Here is a 26,184-nt window from a genome sequence, read left to right as displayed (position 1 = left end):
TAAACTTTCTCTCTGGTTGTATGTACTATGCGTAATTTTATGTGTAGTATCTGTATATATATATATAGTATATATATATAGTATATTTAAAAAAAAAATAATATGCATAATTAGAACTAGAGTTATGTGGTTTTTTATGTGTGTTTTTTGTGTTTTACATACATTGGTAAATCCTAAATGTAGAATCGTGATTATGATTTTCTTAACTTAGGTATAGAGGGTGTATGTGTATGTGTTTATGTGTAGGTGTATGTGTATGCCACCCCTTTTACCCCTCGTCCCGTCGTCCCCTCTCAGATCCTCGGGTATATAATATAATATATATATATATTAATTAACGGGCAAATGCTTGTGAGTCAGTATTCAGTATAAGATGCAGTTTTTTTTTTGTTTTTCATTTGGGAACCTTTTTTTCTTTTTTTTTTTTTTAATTCCCTAACACATATATATATATATATAAAGTCTAGCATGTATGTGTGTGTGTGTTTGTATATAACATGTGTGTGTGTGGGGGTGTGGGATGTGGGGGGTTTGAGGGGCTAGTTTTTTTTTTTATTTAATTGTTAACTAACAGTAATCTGCAAGAGTGGCGAGCCAAAACGAAAAAAAAAAAACAAAAAAAATATATGTATATATATGTATGCTTGATGTGTCAGTCCAGCCTACTTCCGTGTATGTTTCCGTTTCCGCTTCCGCTGCCATGGCCGCTTCCACTTCCGTTTCCGTTGCCACTTCTCATAATTAATTCCTACTACTCACTAAACTCTAGCTACACGGACTTTTTGACTCTACAATTGATGCCCTCCTCTCTTTCTAATGCCCTCTCTCTGTCACACACGTTATCTCTCTCTCGCTTTCTTTTTCTACATTTATGCGTGTGTGAGTGTGTGATATATATTTTTAATGCCTATAATTTACATTGATTAAAGTAGCAAAAAAAAAAAAAAAAGAAATTAATATTTTCGATAAAATAGATAACTGACAATATATGCTTGCTTATATAGCTGTGTGTGTGTGTGTGTGTGGCATTGTGGCTACTTTTCTTTTCTTTTTTTTTCTTTAAACTTTACCTACTCGTTACATTACATACTCGTTACTCGTTACATATTCGTTACATCGTACTCTCGTTATATCCATTTCCTGTTTCTTGTCTATGCTTCTTTCCCAAAAAACACAAACAGTTTGTAAAAAAAAAAATAATAATATATATATATATGATTACATGCTTAAATCTTTCAATATATATATATATATTTATGTATGTGTGTGTGTGTGTGTGGGGTGAGGATCAATGCTTGTGTTTTTGTTGTTGTTGTTTTTTGTAGAAAATGGGATACAGGAAATCCAACAAACATTCTTTTTTTTTTTTTTTGGATAAAAACTAAAATACATCAATTACGGTCTACATTATTCATGTAGCAAATATTAATAATAATTCATAAATTCTAATAATCATAATTAATAATAATAATCATAATAGTAATAATCGATAATGAATAGTTAATAGGTAGAATTCCATAATGGATTTATCTTCTCTTCTCTTATAAACTTTCTTCTTTTTTTTTTTGTAATCTTAGTCCCTAATGGGGTAATCATAATCATAATAATTAATTAATTCAATTAGTTAATTAATTCATTATCAATATTATCAATATTATATAATTCATAATATAAAAAAACATGCTCTACGTGTACGATTCTAAAATAATTCAGTCATCAGGTAACATTGTTTTGAACACAACTACAGTAACAGAAGCTGAGGTTGCTGGCGGGGCTAGGCCGGGGCCGGGGCCGGGGCCGGGGGCTAGGGCGGGTTGTTGATTATGGGCGGTACTGTTTGTGGGTGTTGTTAGGGTTGTGGCAGTTACAGTTATAGTGGGCGTGGCAGTGGTGGCAGTGACAGTATTGGTGGCAGTGGCTGTGGCAGTGGCGAGTTGTATATAATTATTATTATTTATATTATTATTATTATTATTATTAATAATATTTAAATTGTTATTGTTGTGTTGTTGTTGTTGTTGTTGTTGTTGTGTTGGTGCTGTTATTGTTGTTGTTCTGTTGGTTCTGCTTGTTGTTGTTGTTTTAATTGATAATTGTTGTTGTTGTTGTGGCAGTGATTGTTGCTGGTGTATTGTGGTTGCAACTCCTGTTGCTCCAGTCCATTGATGTTGTTGCTGTTGTTGTTGCTGATGTTGCATTGTTGCTGTTGCTGCTGCTGCTTGTATTGCAAATGATAATGATAATGATGATGATTTTGATGATTTTGATGATAATGATTTGGATGATTTCGATAATGCATTCAGTATTGTGGCAGTGGCTGTGGCAGTGGCAGTGTTTCGTGTGGCATCGCCATCCTCATCATCGGTTTGTGTCTGCATGTTGCATGTATTGCCTCCAGTGGTTGTTGTTGCTACTGTTGCTGTTGTTGCTACTGTTGCTGTTGCTGCCCTTCCTGTTGCCTGCAACAGTTGTCGGCTTGTTGTACAGTTGCCGTTGAGCAATCGCAACGATGTTGTCCTGCCGCCGGCCACCACTGGCAAGGAGGATACATAGATGGGGAATTATTGCCAACTCACAAGGCTCACAACTCTTTCTGCTTACCATTCGCCATAGCACTCTGATTGACACTTGAAGTCTGGCGATGGCGATTAAGGATATGGGTTTCAGTGGCTGCCATGCTGCCCACTCCCGATCCCGATCCAGATCCAGATCCTGTTGCTTTATTGCCACCAAAGTTGATGATTCTTCTTGGCAGTTTTTGTTGTTGCTGCTGTTGCTGCTGTTGCTGTTGTTGCTGATGTTGCAGTTGCAACTTTTGTTGCTGTTGTTGTTGCTGTTGGCGGGCAGTGGCTATTTCACTTAAACTGGCCAAAGTAACTGCTGTCTTCAGCACATGGGCAGGTGTGGGTGATGTGGTGGTTGCCACTATCTTGTTGTTGCTTATTGATGTTGCTGTTGTTGTTGTTGTTGTTGCAACTGGTGATGTTGCAGGTGGCATAGAACGTTGCGACATTAAGGCCGTGTGTAATATTGATGTATATTGTTGTTGTTGTTGTTGATGGTCAAGTCTTTTGCTCTCTTCTAAACTGTGGCTATTGCTGCCGCCCGTTGTTGCTCCTTGTGCCCCTGCTGCTCCTGCTGCTCCTGATCCTGCCATGTTATTGCTACTCTGCGAGTAATCCCGGGCAGTATCTCTGGCTATTTGCTCGGCAGCTGCCGTTAAAGTCGCCAATGTGGCCGCCGCTCCACTCAGCAACGAAGTCTTTAAAATGGACGTGGATCTGGAGGTCTGCTGCTCCTCCATTTGCTCCTGCTCCTGTTGCTCCTCCTCCTCCTCTACCTCCTCCTCCAGGCTCTGATCCTGCACAGATCCAATCTCGATCTTAATCTTGGGCAGCAGCTTCTGTTGCTGTTGCTGCTGTCGGATCCTGCGATGTGGTATTGTTAGCGAACCCAGTTGTTGGTTTGATGATGGTGGTGGTGGTGGTGGTGATGGTGGTGTTACTGCTGCTCCGCCTCCTTCCGCGGGGGGTGGTGGCTGGTGGGGCAGCAGGCCGTGCTCAAGCATCTGCTACCTTATGCTCGCCGAGTTGAGCACGAAGGGCACATAGAACATTTTGCTTTCGAGGAGCAAACTGGCGGCCGCTTGGATCTGGAAGAAGGATTATATAGAATCTGGATATCTGGAAGAAGGGAACTCTCAAGAAGAACTCACCTCTGGTATGTGGGAGAGGAGCTCACTGAGCCTGGCCTGTGGATTCTGGGGCGAGGAGTTCTGCAAGTAGGAGCGCAGCACCTGGACATACCGCTCCTGGATGCTCTCCAGTTCCACTTCTGCTGGAGTTTCAAAAAGGTTATCGAATAAAAACTATCGAATATATATCGCTTTTTGGGATCAACCACTACTACGTACCTTTATTCAGCAGGATATAGACCTTCAGGCAGACATACTCCTCCATCTTGAGCTTGATGCGCCGGAACATGATCGTGATCTGGGTCATCTTGTCCACCATATGACCGACGTCCAGCTTCAGCTGCTCCATGGCGATCGGCTGGCCCATCAGCGTCGTCAGGCACGTCTGCAGGGTACTCAGATGTGAGTTCACTTCGCTCACAAACTCCGGATCGTCCTTGTGCAACGGTTGGGCGGGTGACTGCATCGGTGTGGCTGTGGGCGTGGCCAGGGGCGTATTTGCGGGAGAACCATGCCGACTCCCAGCAGTATCGCCACCACCACCTCTCCGTTTGCCGTGCAATGCCTGGTAGGCGGCCGTTGTCAGGATGAGGATCTCGTGCCACTTGTCCGTCAACAGCTTTGTGTGAATCTCGACGGGTATTTCCAGATAGAAGGGTAGCTTCTTTGTCCACGACACCAGCTTGTGAACGATGGAGTCACCGATGTTGCACAGCTTTTCACTAATCTCGGACTTGTCCTCGAGGAATTCGCTAAAGTGCGGCAGCGTGGCAATGTCCTCCATGGCGTCACAGTCGATGAGGGTCTGGATCATGGAGAGGGCGTGCTCGTACGAGATCTGTCGATCCTTCGAAGAGCTAACCGCCGAGTCCAGACGATGTCGCAGATGGACAATCTCGCTGGGATTGGTCAGAGCTGTTTTCAGGATCGTTCCGTTCATCAGATGTGGCGGCAACTGGGCACCACCTCCTCCTCCTCCTCCTCCGCCGGCACCGTTGCCATTTCCAGAGGCACCGGACTGGTGGTTCTGTTGCTGGTGCGGGGAGCTCATCAGTTGCTGCTGCGCCTGCTGCTGCTGCTGGGCAGGACTATGCATGGGTGCTTGCAACACCTCGGTCTTGAGCACGGGACCCAAGAACATCGGTTTCATGTCCACCAGCTTCGCCTGCTGCTGTTGCTGCTGCAGTTGTTGTTGCTGCTGCTGTTGCTGTTGCTGGTGCTGGGCGGCTGCTGCCACCGCGGCGGCCAGTTGCTGCTGCTGGGGGGAGAGCAGGTGGTGCGGCGATAGCTGCGGATGGTGTTGCTGTTGCGGGTGGTGCGACTGATGGTGCGAATGATGGTGCAGCGGCGAGTGCAGCTGCGGATGTTGCTGCTGTTGCTGGAGTTGCTGGTGTTGCTGATGTTGCTGCTGCTGCTGTTGCTGGTGCTGCTGCTGGGCGGCGGCGGCGGCCTGTTGCTGCTGCTGCGCCGCCTGCTGCTGCTGCTGCTGTTTCTGGTTGGTTTTCTTGTGCTTCTTGTACTTGACCTTGTAGAGGTTGTAGACGGCGCCACTGTTGCGACCGCCCGGCATTCGATCCTCGCGAACGGCTACAGGAATACAGAAGAGATACGGATACGGGGTGTCAAGGATGGGGGATAATGGAATACAACAATACTGACCTTGCAGCACCATGCCCTGCTCGATGCACTTCTTAAAACGACAATACTGACAACGGTTGCGCTGTGCTTTGGTTATCTCGCAGGTGCCATCCGCCACGCAGGTGTAGACCCTTCGGTTCTGCACCGTCCGCTTGAAGAAGCCCTTGCACCTGCAAAGGATCCCGATTACGATCCAGATTACTGGAGAAACTAGTGATGGAACTTACCCCTCGCATGTTATGATGCCGTAGTGAAGGCCTGTGGCCTTGTCCTCGCAGATCATGCACACGAGCGGCTGCTCATCCTCGTCGGTGGGCTCGTGCGGCGCCTCCAGGCCACCGCCGACCCGTCCGCCGCCACCCAGGCCGCCCGCTCCCCCGCCCAGGCCCGTGGAGTTCGAGCTGCCCCACTGCTGTTGCTGGGCGCTGAGGTTCAGGGCCTGGAGCTGGCCCGGCGGCAGCTGTGAGTAGTCGCCGGCCCACAGCCGTTCCATGTTGAGGGCGTGGGGTGTGCGGAAGGGGTGCGGCCGCGCGCGCATGTCCTGGATGCGTGTCTGTCCCAAGGACAGCAGCAACTGGGCGGCCTCTTCGTTATTCTGCGGGGTAACCGATGACGGGGTCAAAGATCCTCCGCCTCCGTTGCCACCGCTACTCCCACCGCCTCCTCCGCCGGAGGACGAGGGCGTCAGGGAGCCGGCCGAGGGCGAGGAGAGGCAATGCTGTTGCTGGTGGTGCGGCGACTGCTGCTGTTGCTGCTGCTGGTGCTGCTGCTGCTGTTGCTGCTGCGACTGTTGCTGCTGCTGCGGCGATTGCTGCGGATGCTGGCCGGGATGCTGCAGGTTGGGCGGCGGCGGCTCGTAGCCCCAGACCATGGTGCGGACGCCACAGCTCTCGCCCATGATCACCGTGGGGGTGCCGCGTGGCGGCGTCTGCGAGGGGGTTTGCGGCGACAGCTGCGACGACGAGGACGAGGAGGAGGGATGCGGCGAGGGGCACTGCACTGTGCCCACCCCACCGCCCTGTCCGCCGCCCACGCCCACGCCCACTGGTCGCAGGTTGCCGAGCGGGCCGCCAATCACTTCCGGCTTCACGCCATTGATCCGGGCATTCGTGAAGCACACCATCCTCTGAGCCGCCACGGCGGCGGCGGCTGCAGCGGCTGCTCCTCCGGCGGACTGCATCAGATGCGGCAGCCCAACGGCCACCTGTTGGTGCACCTCGCTCTTCACCCGCAGGAAGATGGCCGCGTCCCGGTTGCTGTTCCGCAAGGCCAACGATGCCGGATGCATCAAGGCCAGGGCCTGCGGCTGCTGTTGCTGCTGCTGGTGGTGTTGCTGCTGCTGCTGCTGGGCATGATGCTGTTGTTGTTGTTGCTGGTGGTGGTGCTGCTGCTGTTGCTGCTGCAGGTGGTGCTGCTGCTGCTGCTGTTGCTGCTGCTGCTGATGTTGCTGTTGCAGGTGTGTGGTCTGTTGGGGTTGCTGTTGCTGGTGATGATGCGGCGATAGATGCCTCTGGACCGCATTCGGTTCCTTCTTCACCCGCACCAGAGCATGCGGCGAGTGTTGCTGCTGCTGCTGTTGCTGCTGCTGCTGGCCAAGGAGGTGGTGCAGATGCAGTTGCTGCTGCTGCGTCAGATGTTGCATGGACTGACTCAGCAGGTGCTCCGTGGGCGGACTGCTCTTGCGGAGGGTCAGGGGCTGGGTGAGTTGCTGGTGAAGATGATGGGTCTGGACGATGGTGGCGCCCAAATGTGGCGATGCAGGACTTCCACTCAGACGCATGGATGAGCTAATACTTTGCTCCCTCTCCCGCTCCCTCTCCCTTTCTCTTTCTCTGTCCCTTTCTCGGTCTCTTTCTCTGTCCCTTTCCCTTTCTCTCTCCCTCTCCCGCTCGCGCTCCCGCTCCCGATCGCCCCGATCCCGGGGATTCGTGGACGTTGACGAGGGTGAGGCTGGGGGCGGTGGCTCTGATTTGATTCTTGAGGGCGTCACTAGAACCGTAACATGTCCCGCCGCTGCCGCCGCTGCTGCCGCCGCCGCTGCCGCTGCTTTGGTCTCCTGCTCGCGCTGCTGATGGAAGGCCAGCATCTTGCTGGACACGCTCAGCAGGCGCTCCTCCTTCACGGATCGTATCACACTCATTCCGGACTCACCGCCGCCGTTACCGACTCCTCCGCCGCCGGCCACTCCGTTCGTGGGCGTGGCATTGAGGCGACCCGGAGTCGTTGTTGTTGTTGTTGTTGTCGAGGGCTTCTCCTCGAGGGAGTCTGGAGAGGCACGACTGCTGCCGCCACTGCCATTGCCATTATTTTGGTGTTCATCCTTCGATCCTGCGGACGCTGCACCCGCTCCGGATCCAGCTCCGGGTCCTGCCTCTGCGGGGGCTTCGGCCGGGGGCGGGGACATCACCGTGGAGGCGGCAGCCGCCGAGATCGCACTGCTCGACGAGTGGATCTCCGTTTGCTCTTGCTTGATGTTGCTGATGTGGCTCTTTGAGTTGCTACTGCTGCTGGCTGGACAGGATGTGGCCACCCCGCTGCCAGCTCCACCGCCTCCTCCTCCACCCGTGCTGGCGGCAGCTCCGCCCGAAGGCGATGACGACGACGACGACGAGGTGGAGGACGACGAAGACGACGACGATGACGAGGAGGTGGAGGAGGAGGATAGCGAGGAGGTGGACGAGGTGGCGGCTGCCGCCGTTGTCGAGGATGTGGGCGAGGTGGTGGAGATGCATGTGCCTCCGCCACCGCCGCTCGAAGCTGTCACCGACGTCCCCGATCCAGATCCTTGTCCCGTTCCGGCTCTAGATCCTGCACCCGCTCCTCCCTCGGGTACGGCTGCCACGACCGCTGCCAGGGAAACGGTCACCGCCGATGGCTGGCTAGCAACAGGTTGCAGTGGCAGTGGCAGGGGCAGCGTCAAAGCCATTGGTAGCAGTGGCAGTGGCAGATTACTTGCCCCAGATGCTGCGGCCGCTGCTGCTGCTGCTGCGGATGCCACTGAACCGCCGCCACCGCTGTCGCAGAGCTTGGGCGACATGGGGGCGAGGAGATCCGGGGAGGAGGTGGACGTGTCCGCGATGGACTCGCCGTCGCTACTGCATCGCGAATCGATTTTCCGCCGTTTGAGTTTGAGGTCTTGAAAAAGGCTCATTTTATCGAGCTCGCTGTACGGGCCACGGCTCAGTGTCATAATTCCTAAAAAAAAAAATTATAAAAAATTAAGATTAAGATTATAATTAATATGAGAATAAATTATAGATATAGTTTCCAACAACCCAGTATTTTATTATGGATTTTTAAATTATATATTAATATTTTAAGTTTTTAAAACAAGATCTAAGATCTTGAAGAATTTTTAGAGGGATGGTTTTTGTTTAAAATTTTTATAAATTATAATATTATTATTCACCATTATATATTTTATTTTTAATGGTTATAATTGTTTATATTTGAAAAAATTTCTTAAATATTTTGCTTTTTCGAAAGTACCTAATATATTGGTTAAAGATTTGTTTAAAAAAACCATCAAGAAAAGGACCCTTTCCTCAAAGAATCTAGAGGTTATAAAAAGTTACATTTATTATTTATTACATTCCTATTAAAAAAAGGATCTGGTTGTCTTTAAATTCTTATAGTTTATTATTTGAATATCCACTTTTGATATAAAAAATTCTCTAAAAAAATAACTAAATAATAAAAACTAAAAAACAGAAGAAAGAAAAGTTCAAAAGAGGATGAAAATGGATGGTATTCCATTCTCCAAGACCCTGAAAAGCCTACAGAAACTGCCACAAAACTTTAAAAACTTTATATAAAATAAAAATTTAAAATATTTCTAATAAATTAAGGCCTAAATTAGTATACTTTTCATAAAAAAAACTATTCACAAGTCCAACTAAATAAAACACGACGTTTAAATGAATAATATCTAGCAAAATCCAGTTAATATTAAACATAATATGTTAATAATTATAAAAATTGATAATAGGCCTTTTAAAAACCACGTGTTTAAATATTAAAAACTATTTCCTTAAATTTCACTTCTCAAGAAAAAAAATGAAGATTCCAAGCCTAGATAATGTTTAGTTTTTTGTGTGAAATTCTAACAGATCTTAGCGATCTTTTCAAAGACACATCAAGAGTTTCGCATAAATTTGTTGCGGAAGTTTCTACTAAAATATACTATATATAAATATATGTTTTTTTTTGTTTTTTTTTGTCTGTTTCGGTTTCTGTTCGCATTTATTTGCTGATGGAATATAAACAAATAAGACACAAAAACAAAACCAATTTGCATTTACTTCCCCACTGACTAAACAGGTGTGGAAGTGGAATTGGAAATGCTTTGGATTTTTTCGCTTTTTGGCCAAAAAAAAAAAAACAAGAAAAAAAAAAACTGGTTAAGACCAAGTCTCAAAGCCATCATAAACGGTCTAACCATCGATCATCTATGAGTTCTTCTGCAAGTCATAAGTTAAAATAATAAAAGGTTTCTAGAGATAAAATATAGGTCATTAGGGGAGGTGTCTTTATAAAGAAAGAGTGAAGAATTAGTTTCAAAATGAACTTGAAACTTAAACAGGTTTTAGTTAGGAATAATGGTCTAGATTTTGGAGATATAAGATGTAAGATATTAAGGATAAGAGTCTCTAAATAGTCTCTAAATAACTAAATAATAGTCTCTAATTTTAAGACTCTAAATAGTTTTGATTTTAATATAATTTCTATGATTTATGATATCAAAAAAAAAAAAAACCTTATCACTCGAATCTCTAAAACATAAACCTTACCTTTATTATAAAACCCCCCCAACTCTTCCCAACTTTTCCAACTTTCCCATAACTATTAAACATTATCACTCCCCCCATAGACCCTCTAGAACCCTACTCCCCACCCCCACCACCCCCCGCCAAAATAGGCTTTTCTGTATCTAACCAAAGCTGATCTCTTTACGCACACACACACCCATACACCTACTACAAGATACAACTACAAAGATACACAGATACAGATAGAAAAGCTATATAGCTTCGGGGGCTACGAACTGAAACGATCTCTACCGATCGTTTCCGATCGTAAAAAAATGAAAAAAAAAAAAGAAAATAGAAAAATGGAAAAAAAAAAGTTCTCTCAACAACGACGACAATGTCGTTTGTGTGTGTATTTTTAAAATTTGACCTATTTTCATTATCAAGCGCAAGATTATTCTAAACAATAAAACCATGCGTGGCTCTCTGCGTCTATATCTTTCAGTTCATGTTTTTTTTTTTTATATATATATACTTTTTTTTTATGTATGCGTGTAGGCGCGTGGAGTAGCTAAACGAGAGTTATGGAAAAAACAGAATATCAACAAGATATAGTATGTTATTTTTTGTATCTGTATCTGTTACTGGAAACTGCATTCTTAGTCAAGGGGTGTATCTATCTAGGCTTTAAATTTATCTCTTAACTTGGAAATATTTATAAAATGGGCCTTTTTTAATCTATAAGATTTAAAATAATTAACAGAAAAAACCTGTTTTTATTTTAAAGATGGAGTGAAACTTTTGTCAGGGGAACTATCTCATATAGGAAAAGGGTTCTTTAAAATGGAGAATAACGTTTAAGAAAATTATATTTTTCTATAAAATTATGTCAAAATTTAGGCTTTTTAGAGCCCATTATCTTTAAACTTTAACTTACTTTATTTTATCTTTATTTATATTTTAATAATCCCAATAGATTCTAATAGATCCTAATAGATTTAAAATACATCTATACCTTTTTTCATAAAAAATCTAATAAATAAAATCTCAAAAGCTATTTTTCCAGTAATTTTAAGCCCTGTAGGTCCTAAAAAATAGGCTTTTTTTTTACTAAGAAAAATTAAGGAATATTTAAAAAAGGAAACCTTGTACCTCTGAAGATGATATTTTTGAAGAAAACTAGAACTAAGTTAGTTTAATAATATTTTTAAATAACAAGTTTCTAGAATAATTATGAGAATAAAATAAATAATAAACCCCTTAAAAATATATAGAAACCATAAACGCTTAAAAAATATAATTAAAATTTAAAATGAAATTAAGGAAAAGGAAAAGGGATAAGCTTTAGTTTTTCTAAGAAAAAGCAAACAAAAAGTTCGAATTTCTTTCTTTTTTTTTTGTTAAGAAGTTTTTTTGTTTTTCTTATTGGTTTTGATAATTTTAAAAAAATTTACCTATGGAAGTCATAATTTTGTTTGTTTTTGCCGATTGTTCAAATTTTGATAAAAACAAAAAATTCTCTTCTTTGCCGATTTGCTTTGAATTTTTTTTGTGTTTGTTTTGCTTTTGTTTTTGTTTTGGATTTGTTTTGCTTTTGCTTTTGTGATTGTGATTGCGATTGCATTGAATCGTAGTTGTTGTTGTTGTTATGGTTGTTGTTGGTGTATAATTTAGATTTTGGTGTATTTGTTGTTTGATTCTGATTTTTGGTTTTGTTGTGATTGTTGTTATAATTGTTGTTGTTGTTGGATTTGTTACTCGTTCAGGAAGCATCTAGACGGGTTTTCAAACTCTGCTGCCGGCCTGCTGCTGCCTCTGCTGCTATTTTTTTTTGTTTTTTTTTTAGCAGAACAGCAGAGTTTTTTTTTATTTTCATAAAAAAATGCATTCCAGCTGACAGCGGGGGTGGTGGGGGATAGGATGATATTTTTTATTATTTTATAAAATTCAGTTTTTTTTTTTGTAGCCAATTTTTATCACTTTAGGGGGTGCACTTTTTTTTTTTTTGTATAACTGTAAAACTGTTCCAGAATACAGAGAGAGAAAATAAGTAGGGGGTATGGTGCTTTAAAAAAAAAAATTGGTAACCAAGGATTATGACACCTTTTATGAATGCGTGGTGGGGTGTTGGGGGTCAAGGGTCAAGGGTCAGGGTTTTTTTTTTATGTATAAAAATATATACTATATATATATATAGAGTGAGAGAGAGAGAGAGAAGATATATGAATGCAATACTAACGGCAAATGGGCGGCATACGAGACTTTTTCTTATAATAATTATTATAATTGTTGTAATGTATATTGTTGTTGTTGTTGCTGGTATTAATATTGTTGTTGTTGCTTAGGGTATTATTATTATTATTATTGTTGTTGTTGCTATTATTGTTGTGGGCATTGCACTTGTTGCACTTGCTGGGATTGCATGTTGTTGCAGATCCTGTTAGTCCTGTTGCACCTCCTCCTCCTCCTCCTCCTGCTCCTGCTGATTGATTGTCATTGGTATCCTGTTGCTGCTGCTCTTCAGTTTTAAGCAAGGATGTGGATGAGGATGTGGCAGAGGCAGCAGCAGCAACATCGCCTTCTCCACCCTCTCTTGCCGCATTATGATGATGATAATGATGATGATGATGATGGTATATATGATGATGATGGTCATTGCTATTTCCGCTTTGTAAACCGGAATCCAAATCATTATTATTATTAATATTACTAATATTATTATTATTATTATTGTTGCTGTTGTTATTATTGTTATTGTTGCGTATATTATTATTGTTGTTGCTGTGGGGCAGCAACAAGCTGCCATTGGTGTTGCATTTCTTCAAGAGTGTTTTATTCAACGGTGTCTTAATAATCGTCAACACATCCTTAACATCCTGCGGCTCACTCGTCCTTCTCTCCTCCTCATCATCATCCTCCTCACGATCTTCATCATCATTTCGTTCATCATTGTTGTTGTCATCATTTGAATGACTATTGTTGTTGTTGTTGTTACTGCTGTGATTGTTGTTATTGTTGTTGTTGTGTTGCCCATTGTGACCATTTAATAATCCTCCTCCATTACCGCCACTAACTCCAGATGATCTCTCGCAAAGGCAGTTATTATCCACCGATGTTGCTCCTCCTGCTCCTGCTGCTGCTGATGTTGCATCTGCAACATCTACAGATGTTGCTGCCGCTGCTGCTTCCACTGCTACTGCTGCTGCTGGTGGTGGTGCTGGTGTTGTTGCCACATCTGTGGCCTTGGGCTCGAGGATCAGGGGCTGGTTGGTGGCATTCATTTGGGGGCGTGGTCTTTTCCTCTAAGCCTCTCTAGGTGGGCAAATACACACAAAAAAACAAATGTTGTGCCATTTTGGCCGCACAACCTCCGTTACTAGTCCACATTTTCCATTTCAAAATTAAGCAACTTTTTTTTTTTTTTATTTTATTTTTGAAGAACACTTTTTTTTTTTCAACAACAATTTTTTGTTCAACTTCTTTTTGATTCTTTTATTTTTTTTTTAAGCTTAAGTTTTAATTTTTTTTAGAACTTTTTAGAAGAAGAAGTCTGCGTCCATTGCCAATTGGAATCAAAAATTAATGCACTTGAAAAAAAACATTCAACAAAAGATATGAAAATGAAGTTAGCTTTTCCTTTGATCCTCGAAATATGATTTGAAAATTTTGAAGATTTCTTTTTTAAGATTTTGAGACTGAGATGATATTTGTATATGTGTGTAAGTGTGTGTGTGTATAGGTGTGTTAAGGTGTCTTGGTTTTTTTGTTTTTTAATTTTTTATTTCATTTTTTTTGGAAAATGATGTTTTTTTCGTCGAAAGGCACATACCAACACTTGGCTTTAATGCCTCTTGTTTTTCTTTCGTTTTCAATATTTTATTTTCAAAAAAAAAAACTTTATTTCCAACTTATTCTTGAATTGTTATCCAAGGCCAGAAACTGTTTACAAAACACCACAAATAAAAAATAATAATCATTGTTTCTTTTGGGATTTATTATATTTCGTTATAACCGATAACCGTTTTATATATTTTTGTTTTTTAACCGCTTCGAGATGCCAAACCGTTGCCGCCAAATCGCATATCGCAACTAAGTTCGAGTTTCGAGTTTGGCTCCAAAAACCCAAGACTCTTCCGCGTTTGTTTTTTTTTTTTTTTAAACAACAACAGCAACATGAGACATCAGAAAGATGTTGTTGCTGCTTCAGTATTTTTTTTTTTTTGGGGGGCTTTGGCTTTTTTGTTGTTATTGTTGTTGTTGTTGGGAGTAAGTGTTTTTTTTTTTTGGGGGGCTTTTGCTGCTCCGCGGTAAACGTGCGTACATGCGAACGAAATAAAGTGAAATGAAAGGAGTAAGCGAGCGAAAGAAAGCAGCAGCCACAAAATGCTGTCGCTGCCTTCTGCTGCCGCTGTCTCGGTCGATGCTGGCGTCTCTGCTGTCGCCAGCCAGCAGCGCAGGCGTCCGCCCCCCTCTCACTTACTCACTAACACACTCACTCACTGCCCACTCTCTCCCCAAAATACTGTCTGTCTGTCTAACTTGGACTCTCTCTCCCGCTCTGCCGGCGATCGGGCATTAGAAACGTCAGCGTCGACGTCGTCGCTGGCAGCAAACGAAAATGAAAACCAATAGACAAAAAAAATAGAAAAAAAAACAACTTAAAAGCTAGACAAACACAACAACAACAACACACGACGTCATAGTTATGCTTTTACGCCAACAGCGACAGCGACGTCGACGTCAGCAATAGCTCTCTCAGTCTCTGTCCCTTTCTAATGGAGGGGGGGGCCTACTATACCACCCCGGCACACTATTTTGGGGAGTTCATCGTTGCAATTGCAACTGCAACTGCCACATGCAACTAAATTCTAAACTTCACGGATATATCTATCTTGCTCTCTCTCTCTCTATCTATCTTGCTCACTCGCTCTATAAACTAAACATTGCATTTAAATTAGAATCCATGTGTGTGTGTGTGTGTGTGTGGCATGTGGCAAGTGTATTGGTGTGGACGTTGACCGGCTAACGAAAGGGTTGTGGCAAGGTGACACAGGCTAAGGGGGTGAGGGTGAGGGGGAGTGCAAAAGCTATAGGGAGGTAGGGAGGAAGCAAACTCCCATTTTTGAGGCGCCTCCTTCCTCTATTTTGTTCTTCTTCTTCTTCATCGTTTTTTTTTTTGTGTTGCATTGTGGAAAACTGTGCCACAAGCTGCCATTGCACTTTGAGAAGAGGAAGAGACGGCCACATTGGGGGACGAGAAGGTGAGAAAAAGCTTTTGGAGAGAAGCACACACTTTCCCGCTGCTCCAAGAGAGAGAGAGCGAGGAGGAGAGAGAAAAGCAGCATTAGATGCAGCAGCGACAGTTGCAGCATAGATTGTTGCTTCCTGCTCTCCCCAGCTAACCATCTCTTTTACCCACCACCACCTCCCCCACTAGCCCCCATTAATGGAAAGTTCTACGATCAGTTTTAATAAAAAAAAATAGACACTAATAAAGGTAAAAGTTAATAAAAAAAAAAGTAACTCAACAATGGACAAAAGTGACAAGCCAACCATTGCGCAACATAAAAAATACAAAAAAAAATACAATAAAAAACAAATCAAATAAAAAAAAGCAAAATCAAAAGCAACTGGAGCATACAAGTTCCAGAAGCAATGTCATGAATTGCGAAATGCCAGCTTACTGATTTTATTTTATTTTTATATTTTTTTTTGTTTAATTTTTTTAGCATTGCACCCACATACAAAACAAAAAAAAAACAAGTCGCAGAAAATCTCTTTCTCTAATGCCCTTTTCATACGTTCGTTGACCATTGTCTGAAAAGCACTTTCGATTTCAACTCGTAGCTGCAAAAAAAAAAAGCAAAAAAAAATAGCAACAACTCCAATAATTGTTTGGCGCACATTTCATTTCCTTATTGCTCACTGACATTTTGCTCACAAATACAAACAAACAGAGACACACACACACACATACACATAGACATTGACAAACGTAATGCATAACGTAAATGGCTTACGACTTTATAATGAGCAACAACAATTGCAATCAGGTCTTAACACGTTTGTTGTTGTTGCTGTTGCTGGTGCAAGTTGCAATGCCAGGAAGCCTTTGGTCACACCACAACAACAACAAGAAGATTACAACAACAAAGATCAATTTGAAGTTAGAGTTCGACTTGGCAGGAGGAAGAAGTTTATTATTTTTCTTAGATTTTAGTCAAATTAGTTAACTAAATTTTGTTTTAAAATTTATAAAAATTAAATCCCTAATAATTCTTAGTTAATTTTAAATTTTTGAATAATTTTTAAGACCAATTTTTAGTTAAAAATTAGTTAAAACACAAGTTAAAAGCTTCAAATACCTTGATTCTTAATAGGTTTAAGCTTAAAAACCTTTGAAAATATTATAATTTTTTTTAATATTTAATTTTTTAACTAAAAAGTGATCTTTAGAAAAAAACTAGTGTAATTTCTGCAGGAAGCCTTTTCTGACCACCAGCCTTCTCGCCATCTCTATCGCTCGGCCATTCGGCCAACTCTTTCTGGCCCATTCGGCCTAACCCCATGCTCTCTTACTCTCTCTCCCTCTCCCTCTCTCTCTTTCTTGCATCTCCCCCGTAAAGTGAAAGTTTTTTTGTTTTTGTTGTTGCTGCTGCTGCTGCTGGGGGGTTCTTGATTCATGATTTGGCTTGCTTGGATTCGAGCAAACGAGATGGCATGCGGAAATGTGCAACTTGCAGTTGCATTTTCAAAAAGAGCGGGTGGGAGAGGAAGGCATGGAGACGTCGTAGTGATCGCGGGAGAGTTTCGCTCTCGTCGCTCTCTTAAGCTTAAATATTATTTTTTGTTTTTGTTGTTGTTGTTGATCACTTACCGGACCACAAAGCCGGGCCAGGCATTTTATTTTTTTGGCCTGACGTCTTTGGGGACTCCTTTTTGACTCTCTCTCTCTTTCTCACTCTGTCTGTTGCTTTCTTTCACCTTTCTTAAGGGGGCGGCAGGAGGCGTGGCCTGCCCTCTCTCACTTAGTATTTTGTCTGGATTTTTTTAAAATCTCACTTGCACAACATATTTTTGGGGTCAGCACTTTTCAAGTTCCAGAACTCACATTAAAAAAAAATACAATTTTAACTCATTTTTTTACGAGTTTTTTTTTCTTCAAATTTTTTATAACAATTTTTCTTATTTTGTTGTTGTTTTTGGTTAGATTTTTCTTTAGCGTGGCACGAACCACGAATCGAAGCTGCTGGGCCAAAACTGAAGCCAAAACAAAGCCCGCACCGCTGCCAGCGTCGCAGTTGCCGTTGGCAGAGCCGTCGCCAGCGCGCTGCACTTGCTCTCTGCCCTACACACCACCGCCCCCCTTCTTCTTCTGTTCCACAAACGACATCGCACTATTACACTATTTTTTATTTATTTTTTTTAAGCTTGGCTTTGACTTTTAATTTTATTTATTGCGAATTTTGTTTAATTTTTTTTATTTCTTTTTTTTTTCTTTGAATTGGTTTCAAATAAATAATAAAATATTACTCATACGCCGTGTGTGCGCTGGTGCTGGTGCTTGTTGGCTTCTGGCGGATATAACGGAAATGTGCAACTGGCAGCCACCAAAACAGCCGCGTAGCGAAATTGTCAAACAGAAAAACAGCAGAAAAAAGCCAGAGAACTGGGAGAATAGTGTCTCAGTTTGGTCAGAGAATTTGAGAACCCGAGCGCATATCATAGAGAATTCGAGAGCTTCCAAGCTTCAAACACCAAAAACAGTGCAACAGCAGAGGGGCACAGGCAGGTTGCAATGTTAAAGGGGGGGTGGTGTGGCGAGGCAATCGAAATCGAAAACGAAAACGTACAACATTGGCAACATATTGCCGCCATATCGCAAGTGTTGTGGGTTTTCCTGAATGATATATATATATTTTTTTTAATATAATCGTTTTTTTAGGGCAAGTTATAAAATTTTATATTTATTTATAATTTTTAATATGAAATATTAAGTTTTATGAGTTTTTAGAAGATTTTATAGTAATTTTAATAAAAGGATCCTTAGAGAAAGATAGGATGGAATACTTAGAAATAGATACTACTTTAATTCTTTACATAAAATATTTCTAGAAAAAATAATCTCTTAATTTATTAAAAAAGGATCTTTGTTTTGGATTATGGCTGCCATGGTTGCAACATATATTGCCAGTGTTGCTGTTGCTGTTGCAGTTGCAGCTACTAATGTTGCTGGTGTTGCTCTTGGCCGACGTTGTTGTCGGAATGGCTTCTAACAACAACAACAACAACATACCAAATCAAGTGCACATGGCGAGCTTTACTCTCAGGCTGCTCTCTCTCTCTCTGTCTCTGGCTGACTCTCTCTATGTGTCTCTTTTAAAGGCTTGCATCATAGGCGCAATATCTCTCCATCTCTTTCCATCTATCTCTATCTTTCTCTGTCTTCCCAGTCATGGCTGCAAATTGCACTGCACAATTTTTGCAGTTTGGTTGCTTAATCGGCAAAAAAAAAAACAACAAAAAAAATAGTCCCATAGAGTACCCCTTTAGTTGATACCTTACTACACTCCCTATTTCACCCCTTACTTTACCCCTTACTTCACCCATTACCTCACCCATTACCCCTGTGCAGCAGTGCAGGCTGGCAGGCTGGCTGGCTAGAGTCAACCAACTTTAGAAGGTCATGTGGACTTAGCGCAGCCGAATATCCTTGGCTGATATTGGAAATACATATAGCCAGTGCACACACTATATAGTGGGGCATCTATATACTCACATACATACTGTATATATATTCTTTTGTATTTGTTTTGTTTATTTGTTTGGCATTCGTGAATTGCGTGCACTTTCTATGCAATTTATTGTACAGGAATCGAGACTTGAGGATTTACTTAACGTTTTGCTTTGGGCCAATTGTTGTTTTTGGTCATAATGCACCTTGTTAGCCAACTGTCAGTTGTCATAGATACCATCAGCAACAACAACAACAATTAGAACAACCACAAAAAGGGAGACTGCATTTCATCATTAATTCCAAGAATTTCTTAAAATAAGGATAACAATTCTTTGCTTAAATAATTTCCTTGTTTAAATATTTAATTAATTATACTTTTATTGTGTTAATTAAAAAGCAATTAAAAGTGAAAAGCCATTAAATGCAAATTTCCTGCCAAATGTTCTTTTCCCATCGCCAAGTCCAAGACTCTCTCTATATTTTGGTTTTATGTATTCGTGTTCCAAATCCAAATCTGGGCACTATGCCACATCACTTGCAACTCTAACTGTGTGTGTGTGAGTTGTACTCTAATTGCCAGTCATGAGGTTCAACAACTTTCACACAAAAATCCTTGAACGCCATTTGCATAAAAACCCAAACCCCAAACCCCAAACTAGATTACGTATACGCCACCGATGCACGTCAGTGGGAAAGAGCTATAGCCTGATGGAAAGAGACAGGACCAACTATTATTTATGTTTTTTTTTTAATTAAACATGATTATTTTGTATTAATTACTTTCTTTAAATGTAGATTTGTAGATTTTTCTTTAATTAAATACAAACACTTTTCCACATTGAACCAAAACGAATGTCAAGTGAACTGAGAAGTTCATGAGAAGCCAAATGCAGAATGATAGAGATGGGGGGGTGGGGAAAGGGGGTGGTGAGTGAAAGAATGAAAGAGATGGGGCATCACAAAGAGGGGAAGGGGTGACAGAGAACGATGTCTGTCTGGAAAAGTGCAAAATGCTGACAATATTTTGTTGTTTAGCTTGTTTCGGTTTTACTCGCATAATGTTTCTGGGTCACACTCACACATGTACATATGTATTGCGATATATATATATATATGTTATATCTATATATACATACATATATGTACATATATCTCTATAGGGCAAAAGAGAAGCAACTCGAAGCAGACACCTCAATTTTCTGCTCACCTGTGGAGCGAAGAGGCCAGGTGAGGCGGGCGATTTGGCCAACTTTTTGGTCATAAATCGTATGAAAAAAAATATATGTTTACTCAAAAAAAATAAAAAATTATCGTTAAGTTTTTAATACTAAAAATTAAACACTCCCTTTTTTTTGGTGGTACTTACCTTATAAAACGAAAGTCCAACGCTGCAAAAGAAATGCCTGCGTCATTCCCTCTAAGAACTGCAAAGAGAATAAAAAATATTAAGAAACATTATTAATTATTAAGGTTTTAAAAATATATCTTATAAAATAAAGTATAAGCTATTTAAAAGTTTTATGAAATGTATAGAAACAAAAGTTTAAGAGTTTACTTTAATTAAAGTATTCATTAAAGAATACCTAGAGGTCTTTTTTAGTTTTAATTTCTAAAATATTTTAAAAATATAAAACTAAGCTTTCCTTTAAAAAAAAATTATTAAAAAAAATTCATAAATAAAGACTACTAATATTATAATTTTTCAAATTAATTTTCAAATATTTTATTAAGCCTATAAAGGCTTTTATTATAAAGACCCTATAGATCTCTTACTTTTTTCTTGGCAATGGAATTTTTTCCTCAAATTTTCCCTTTGATATTATCACTCGATAGATAACCCCTTTCCCCTGACATGTCTATATCTCAAGATAAGTTCAATAGATTTGTTCTAGTTTTTCCTCGATGATATTTCTTATGTTGTTGTTGTTTTTTTTTTAATGGAGGGGCTCTGATAGTCTTGCATAATTCAGATATTCTATATAGTAACGTCAAAAAAACTGGGTGAATAGCGTTTGTCGGTCAAGTGAAGTGTTCTATATGTTCTATATGTTGTACCGTTATCTCGGATTTCCTCAAAATATTAGACGGGGTAATGGGGCAAACGGGGGACTATAGTCTATATCGAGTTACAAAAAAAAAAAAAAGACCCAATGTCCCCCTTTGTGCTTTTTTTTTTTCAAATTCTCAATTCATTTTAGATTTTCTTCTTAGGGTATGGGGAGTGGGAGATGGTGGTAGGGGGGTTTTCCTTTTTTTTTGTTTTTGGCTTTTCTTTCGGTTTTCTTTTTTAGGTCAATTTTGACAGTTGCCGCGACAGTAGAATGACAGCCAAACGGAAAACAAAAGCAACAACTGCAGTTATACCCCCGGACTAGATTGATTTGAGGAGAATTTGAACTCCCCCACATATATATACATATATATTTTTTAGAGGTTTTTGGGGGATGGATGGGGGGCGAATATTGATGGGCAACGGGCGCTGGGCCAAGAACTTGAAAATTCATGTGGGCCGAGATGAGTCTATTTGCTCCACATTTTGCTTCTTTCTTGGAAGAATCGATAAGATTCCATCCATAGATCTTTTACTGTATGGTATATAAGGTGGAGAAGGTGGAAAAATCCATTAAACAGATTTCTACTAAATATTTTACCATTTTATTAGCTTTTTTTCAAATTAAAACAAGTCTTCCTTGTTTTTAAGATTATAAAGATAAGTTATAAGAAATATTTCAAATCTATAAAATCTTATACAAAAATTAAATCTTTAAATCTTATATATTTCACTTAATTATTATTTTTAGTTAAGTTTTTAGAACAAAAAATGAAACAGAAAGTCTAAGTATTAGTATTATAAGAGGACATAACTCTTTAAAAAACTTCAAAGTCTCTCTATTTATATTTTTTTAAGAAAATCTAATAAATTAAAGATACATTTTTCTTTAAAAATTTCTTTTAAAATTCCTTAAAAATTTCTGTAATAAATGTATTTAGAATATTCCCTAAGAAAAACACCATAAAACATAGATCTTTAGTTCAGACTCGTGCAGCTCTACGTGTATTCGTCATATAGCTCTATTTATATTCGGCTGGTGACCTATATATCCCCTTAGCCCCCCCCCCCCCCCCCCCCCCCCCCCTGGTCACCCTCTAGCCCCTACCCTTGGAGCCCCAGGCCTCCCTTAATTGTACGTACAGGTATGATCTTTGTATGTTGCCTCTAGTTCTTGTTCTTTTCTTTTTTTGTTTTCTGTTCTACTTGCACACTAACACGTATACGCACTGTATGCCGACCCCCTCCCCACAGCTCCTATCGACGCGAGGCGACACCTTCAACACATCCCTGGACGCGTATCAAGTTGAAGGTTTATTTTTGTTTACAATCATTTTTTTTTTTTTTGTTTCTTTTTCTGTTTTTGTTTTCTTTTTGGCTTTTTTTCTCTTTTTTTTTTTAACAATGAGCCAAAGCCCAAAAACAAAAAGCAGCACACGGCTGTTTCGGCAGTTCACCCTCTCACCCCCGCTACTCTGTCACCTGCCTGCCTCCCCCTGGCATCCTCTCCGCCCCACGCCCCCCTTTTATCAACGCCCGCACATCCAACAAGTAGGTCGCCAGCAGCGTTTCGAAATAGAGAGCGAGAGGGGAGGAGCAAGGGGCAGGGGGCAGGGGCGAGGAGCCGAAATTTTTTTTCGGTACTTTTGGGCATTATCTTATCGGCCGTCATCGGTTTTTAGTTCTATGACCAAATACACAGAAAAAAAGGGGTAACGGGATAACGGGTAAAGGGATAAAATAAATTATATTTTTAAGGGTTTTAATATTAAATAATAGTTTTTAAGAAAAAAAGTTTATTAAAAAGTATTTAGTATCTAGGAGATCAAAGATATTATTTAATAAAATTATTTAAAAGATTCTATATTGCAAATAGACTTTTTTGTAGTTGTTTGTTAAGAAATATTTAATTTTATTTATTCTTATTATTTTTTACCAACAAAAATAATGCTCAGTGTAAACAAATTGTTTCCCTTGTGAGTTATAGTATTTATTTTTTTGGGTGTATGCGTGTATGTTTGTTCATATTCTTCGCACCCGGCATAAAACATCAAAAAAAAAGTAAGAAAAAAAAGTAAGAAAAAAAGTAGAGAAAGAAGAAAAAGAAAGAGGGGAAGCAGTGGGAGAAAGGAGAATACGACGTGGGGAATTCTCTAACGTAATTGAAAGAAAAGCAACAAAGCTATGAAGCTGATATTCCCGATCGTTTTCGGGGAGAGTGGGAGAGTGTGGAGACTGGAGAGTGTGCGCCACACACGCACTCACACACACACACACACACGCACTGCATAATAATACACATATTTTTTTAGTTTTTTTTTTTTTAACACAAAAAAAAATATATATATATACTTATAGACAAATAAGTACCAACACAGACACGAAACGGGAATCTAGGTCAAACTTTTTTACGTGTATTTGCTTAGCTATCTCTACGCGTTCTTCGTTCTTCATTCTTCGCCGCCCCTCTCTCGTTCTTCTGGGCATGCTTCTTCTAGCCTGTTCTTTCGCCGCCCCCACTCTCTTTTGCCTTTCCGACTTAATTATTAACCATAATTGTAGTTTATTTAATTTTTTTTTGTTTGTTACTTTATTTATAATTTAAAGTTAATTTATATTTAAGGGGTAAGATCATAATACTTTAAAGTTGAAACTCTGCCTTGATATCGTATGGTATTATAAGTACTATAGATAGTATACTAGTTGTATTAATTATATAGACGCACTCTCTGAGCTGATCTGCGTTGTTATTTATAACTTGAACTGCGCATAACGGAACTCATACAGATAACAACAACAACAACAATAACAACAAAAGTTACAAGAACCATAACCATATTTAATGATCGTTGATCGATAGTTTATAGACCTCACTTTGAAATATATACCACAACTTAGGGTATAACCGAAGGCATTAAATAGAAATTATAAATTAATAAAATTAGTTTTTCATTTAGTTTTTATTAAGTTTCTTAAAAAATATATTTAATAGATCTTAATTATAAACTTTAACTTTTTTTTCCAACTTATGAAATCCGATCTTTTCCTACAAGGCCTACAATTTTAACATTAAATCCTTTGTTATTATTGAAAAATTTATGATTATAATCCTAGAGAAATATTTATTTTATAGTTAAAATGTCTGTGTTTACTGGCTTTATTTTTTTTTATGGTTTTTACCGGACCGCAAAATACCTGGAAATCGCAATCGATCTCACGGCCAACGGAGCGTATGCGCAATGCAATGTCGGATCAGTTGCAGTCGCTGCCGCTGCTAGCTTCGCTGCTGACGCAGCAGTCAACGTCTAACGCCAGCATGCTGCCATTTCAAGGATAACTGCTGTCGCCCGCCGATTCCATGACATATTCGCTAAGAATTTGCCATAAAATAAAAAAAAAATATATATATATATAAGTATAAGGGGGATTGAAGCTCGATGGATCGGGGGTGTCTATCTCTAAGATATGTATATATATGTATAGGTATATGTGGGAGCCAGACTAATGCTAATGCAATTAACGGTAGTTTATGCTAATTTCAGCATTGAACTTAACATCGACAGAGAGCGAACAAATTGATATTTACACCGGAGAATGCCAGACAGGTACGCCACAAAAAAAAAAACAAAAACGTCGCCATGTCGGGGCGAAAGGCAAGCCTCTGGTTCTGAATCTAAATCTGATTCCGAGTCTGGGGTGCAATTATGGGCATTGCATTACTATCTCGTATCTCTCGTAGTAGTAACTATGGCCTAGACCTAGCCAAAAGCCAAAGCCAAACTGGCCCAGACAGCCCCCCTCCTCCCAGCTCTGGCAGCAAATCCCCGCAAGAATTTCAACTTGATTCTCCGTTTCTTGATCTTGATCTCGTTCCCATTTATGTTTCCCTTTTCTGTTGTTGTTGTTTTTGTTCTTTGGATATTACTCTGGCTGGCCTTCGGAGTCTGGTGAATGGGGTCAAAACTGGTAACGCCGGATATAGATGTTTTCCCCCCACAAAACCCAAAGGTCAACAAAGAAAAGTGATTTTTCCCCAAAAAAAAAGTGAGGTTATCTTTAGAAACAAAGTTACTTATCGATAGATATCGTTAGAAGGATATTAGGGATGATAAGGAAACTATCGTTTATCTAAAAAAAATTTATTATTTAAAAATATCGATGAATTCCTATACTTTACTGAATAAACTTAAAGGCAACCAAATTTATGAAAATATTTTCCATTTGGAGCCTGCATAAAGGATATCTGTGTCCTTTTACTAATTTAACTTAATTAATAGCAAGTGGAATGCATGGTGCATGCTCCCTGTCCTTGAGTCTACCTACAATTGTATCCTTGCTGTTTCGGTATTTCGGCGACAGCCCAGCTAAATTGTAACATAATTGTCCTTATTAATTGGGCAAGGATTCGGACCAAAAGGACACAAGGATTCACAAGACTGGCTCACTGACAAAGCATTCCACTTGATTTCAGTTGTTTTGTTAAAATAATTGGATTTTAATTGAAGAGACTACGTAGCTTATGACTTTACTTCATTTTGAGGTACACGTGTCGTATGCGTAATATTTTTCACTTAAATTTCATTTTTGACTTTTTGCAGCTGGGAGAGTGTTTTAATGAAAATGAAATTTTGCAAACTTTATGCTTTTAAAATTGAATAACTCAACACCCAAAATAATACACTTGTAATTCAATTAAGGTGTCTTAAAAGGCACTGAAAGAAAGTAGAAAGAAAGGGGGTTTTCGAAGAAAAGGTTATGGGTTTTTTTAGAAGAAAATTAAATAAGAAGTTTAGATTATTATGAAATTAAGGAAAAAACTAAGGATAAGTGTTAAGGAAAATATGAAACATTTTTATTGATTTTTTTTAGAGTTAAATTAAGGACATTTTAAGCTTAAATATTAAAACCAAAAATCTGAAAGTTATGAAGGTTTAGAAATGATTTTCTTTGTTTTTTGGAAAACAATCTACCCTTTCTTTTATTTTTAAACTAATTTTTAAATTAAAAACTATTATTTTTAGTTATTTTAATAGTTTTTAAATATTTTTAAAAACCTTTCGTCGTGTTTATTTATTTTATTATGTATAAAGAAACTTGGTATCTATTTGGCTCCTGCCTATGCCGCTGCGTGGCATGAACTTTACATTTTGGCAAGGACACCAATCTGCAGGATGCAGCCCAAAGAGGGGCAGAGTGCGGCAGAAAGGAAGGATGCTGCTGTAAGCAGGGATGCAGAGAGGAGGGTATGGGAGAAGGAGGGAATCCAGCCAGCAGGGTCGGGGCCGAGTACAGAATACACCGTTCAAATTTATAGATT

At 40.1% G+C, this 26,184-nt stretch overlaps 2 protein-coding genes across 5 annotated transcripts; both read right to left on the bottom strand.

Moving 5' to 3' along the window:
* Positions 1-2,581: 2,581 nt before the first annotated feature.
* On the bottom strand, positions 2,582-3,568 carry LOC108124799 (putative uncharacterized protein DDB_G0282129). Its single transcript, XM_043209805.2, has one exon. The coding sequence runs from the start codon at positions 3,566-3,568 to the stop codon at positions 2,582-2,584; it is 987 nt and encodes a 328-aa protein (XP_043065740.2).
* On the bottom strand, positions 3,442-13,510 carry Hr4 (Hormone receptor 4). 4 transcript variants are annotated; one of them, XM_017240683.3, is made up of 6 exons: positions 12,320-13,510; positions 5,560-8,527; positions 5,354-5,502; positions 3,914-5,281; positions 3,716-3,837; positions 3,442-3,652 (listed from the first exon to the last, which is right to left on the bottom strand). In XM_017240683.3, exons 1-6 carry the CDS (start codon positions 13,359-13,361, stop codon positions 3,572-3,574), a joined length of 5,730 nt encoding a protein of 1,909 aa, XP_017096172.2. In that variant the 5' UTR covers positions 13,362-13,510; the 3' UTR covers positions 3,442-3,571. The 4 variants fall into 4 exon arrangements, with proteins under 4 accessions (XP_017096172.2, XP_017096173.2, XP_070137486.1 ...); XM_017240684.3 differs by having other exon boundaries at positions 3,716-3,834; positions 12,320-13,509; XM_070281385.1 differs by lacking the exon at positions 12,320-13,510 and adding an exon at positions 11,535-11,887.
* Between the last annotated feature and the right edge of the window lie 12,674 nt (positions 13,511-26,184).

This window comes from Drosophila bipectinata, chromosome XL, assembly GCF_030179905.1.
Source record: "Drosophila bipectinata strain 14024-0381.07 chromosome XL, DbipHiC1v2, whole genome shotgun sequence".
In the NCBI taxonomy this organism is placed as follows: Eukaryota; Metazoa; Arthropoda; class Insecta; order Diptera; family Drosophilidae; genus Drosophila; species Drosophila bipectinata.
This window is presented reverse-complemented; position numbering and strand designations above follow the sequence as displayed.

Bases quoted from the DNA above. Each gene is read 5' to 3' on its own strand.
- Hr4 (XM_017240683.3), bottom strand. From the start codon at position 13,361: ATGAATGCCACCAACCAGCCCCTGATCCTCGAGCCCAAGGCCACAGAT. The intron at 8,528-12,319 runs GTTAGTATTGCA...TTTTTTTTTTAG, and splicing joins TCGTATGCCGCCCATTTGCC to GAATTATGACACTGAGCCGT. The intron at 3,653-3,715 runs GTGAGTTCTTCT...TCCTTCTTCCAG, and splicing joins TCCTCTCCCACATACCAGAG to ATCCAAGCGGCCGCCAGTTT.
- LOC108124799 (XM_043209805.2), bottom strand. From the start codon at position 3,568: ATGCTTGAGCACGGCCTGCTGCCCCACCAGCCACCACCCCCCGCGGAA.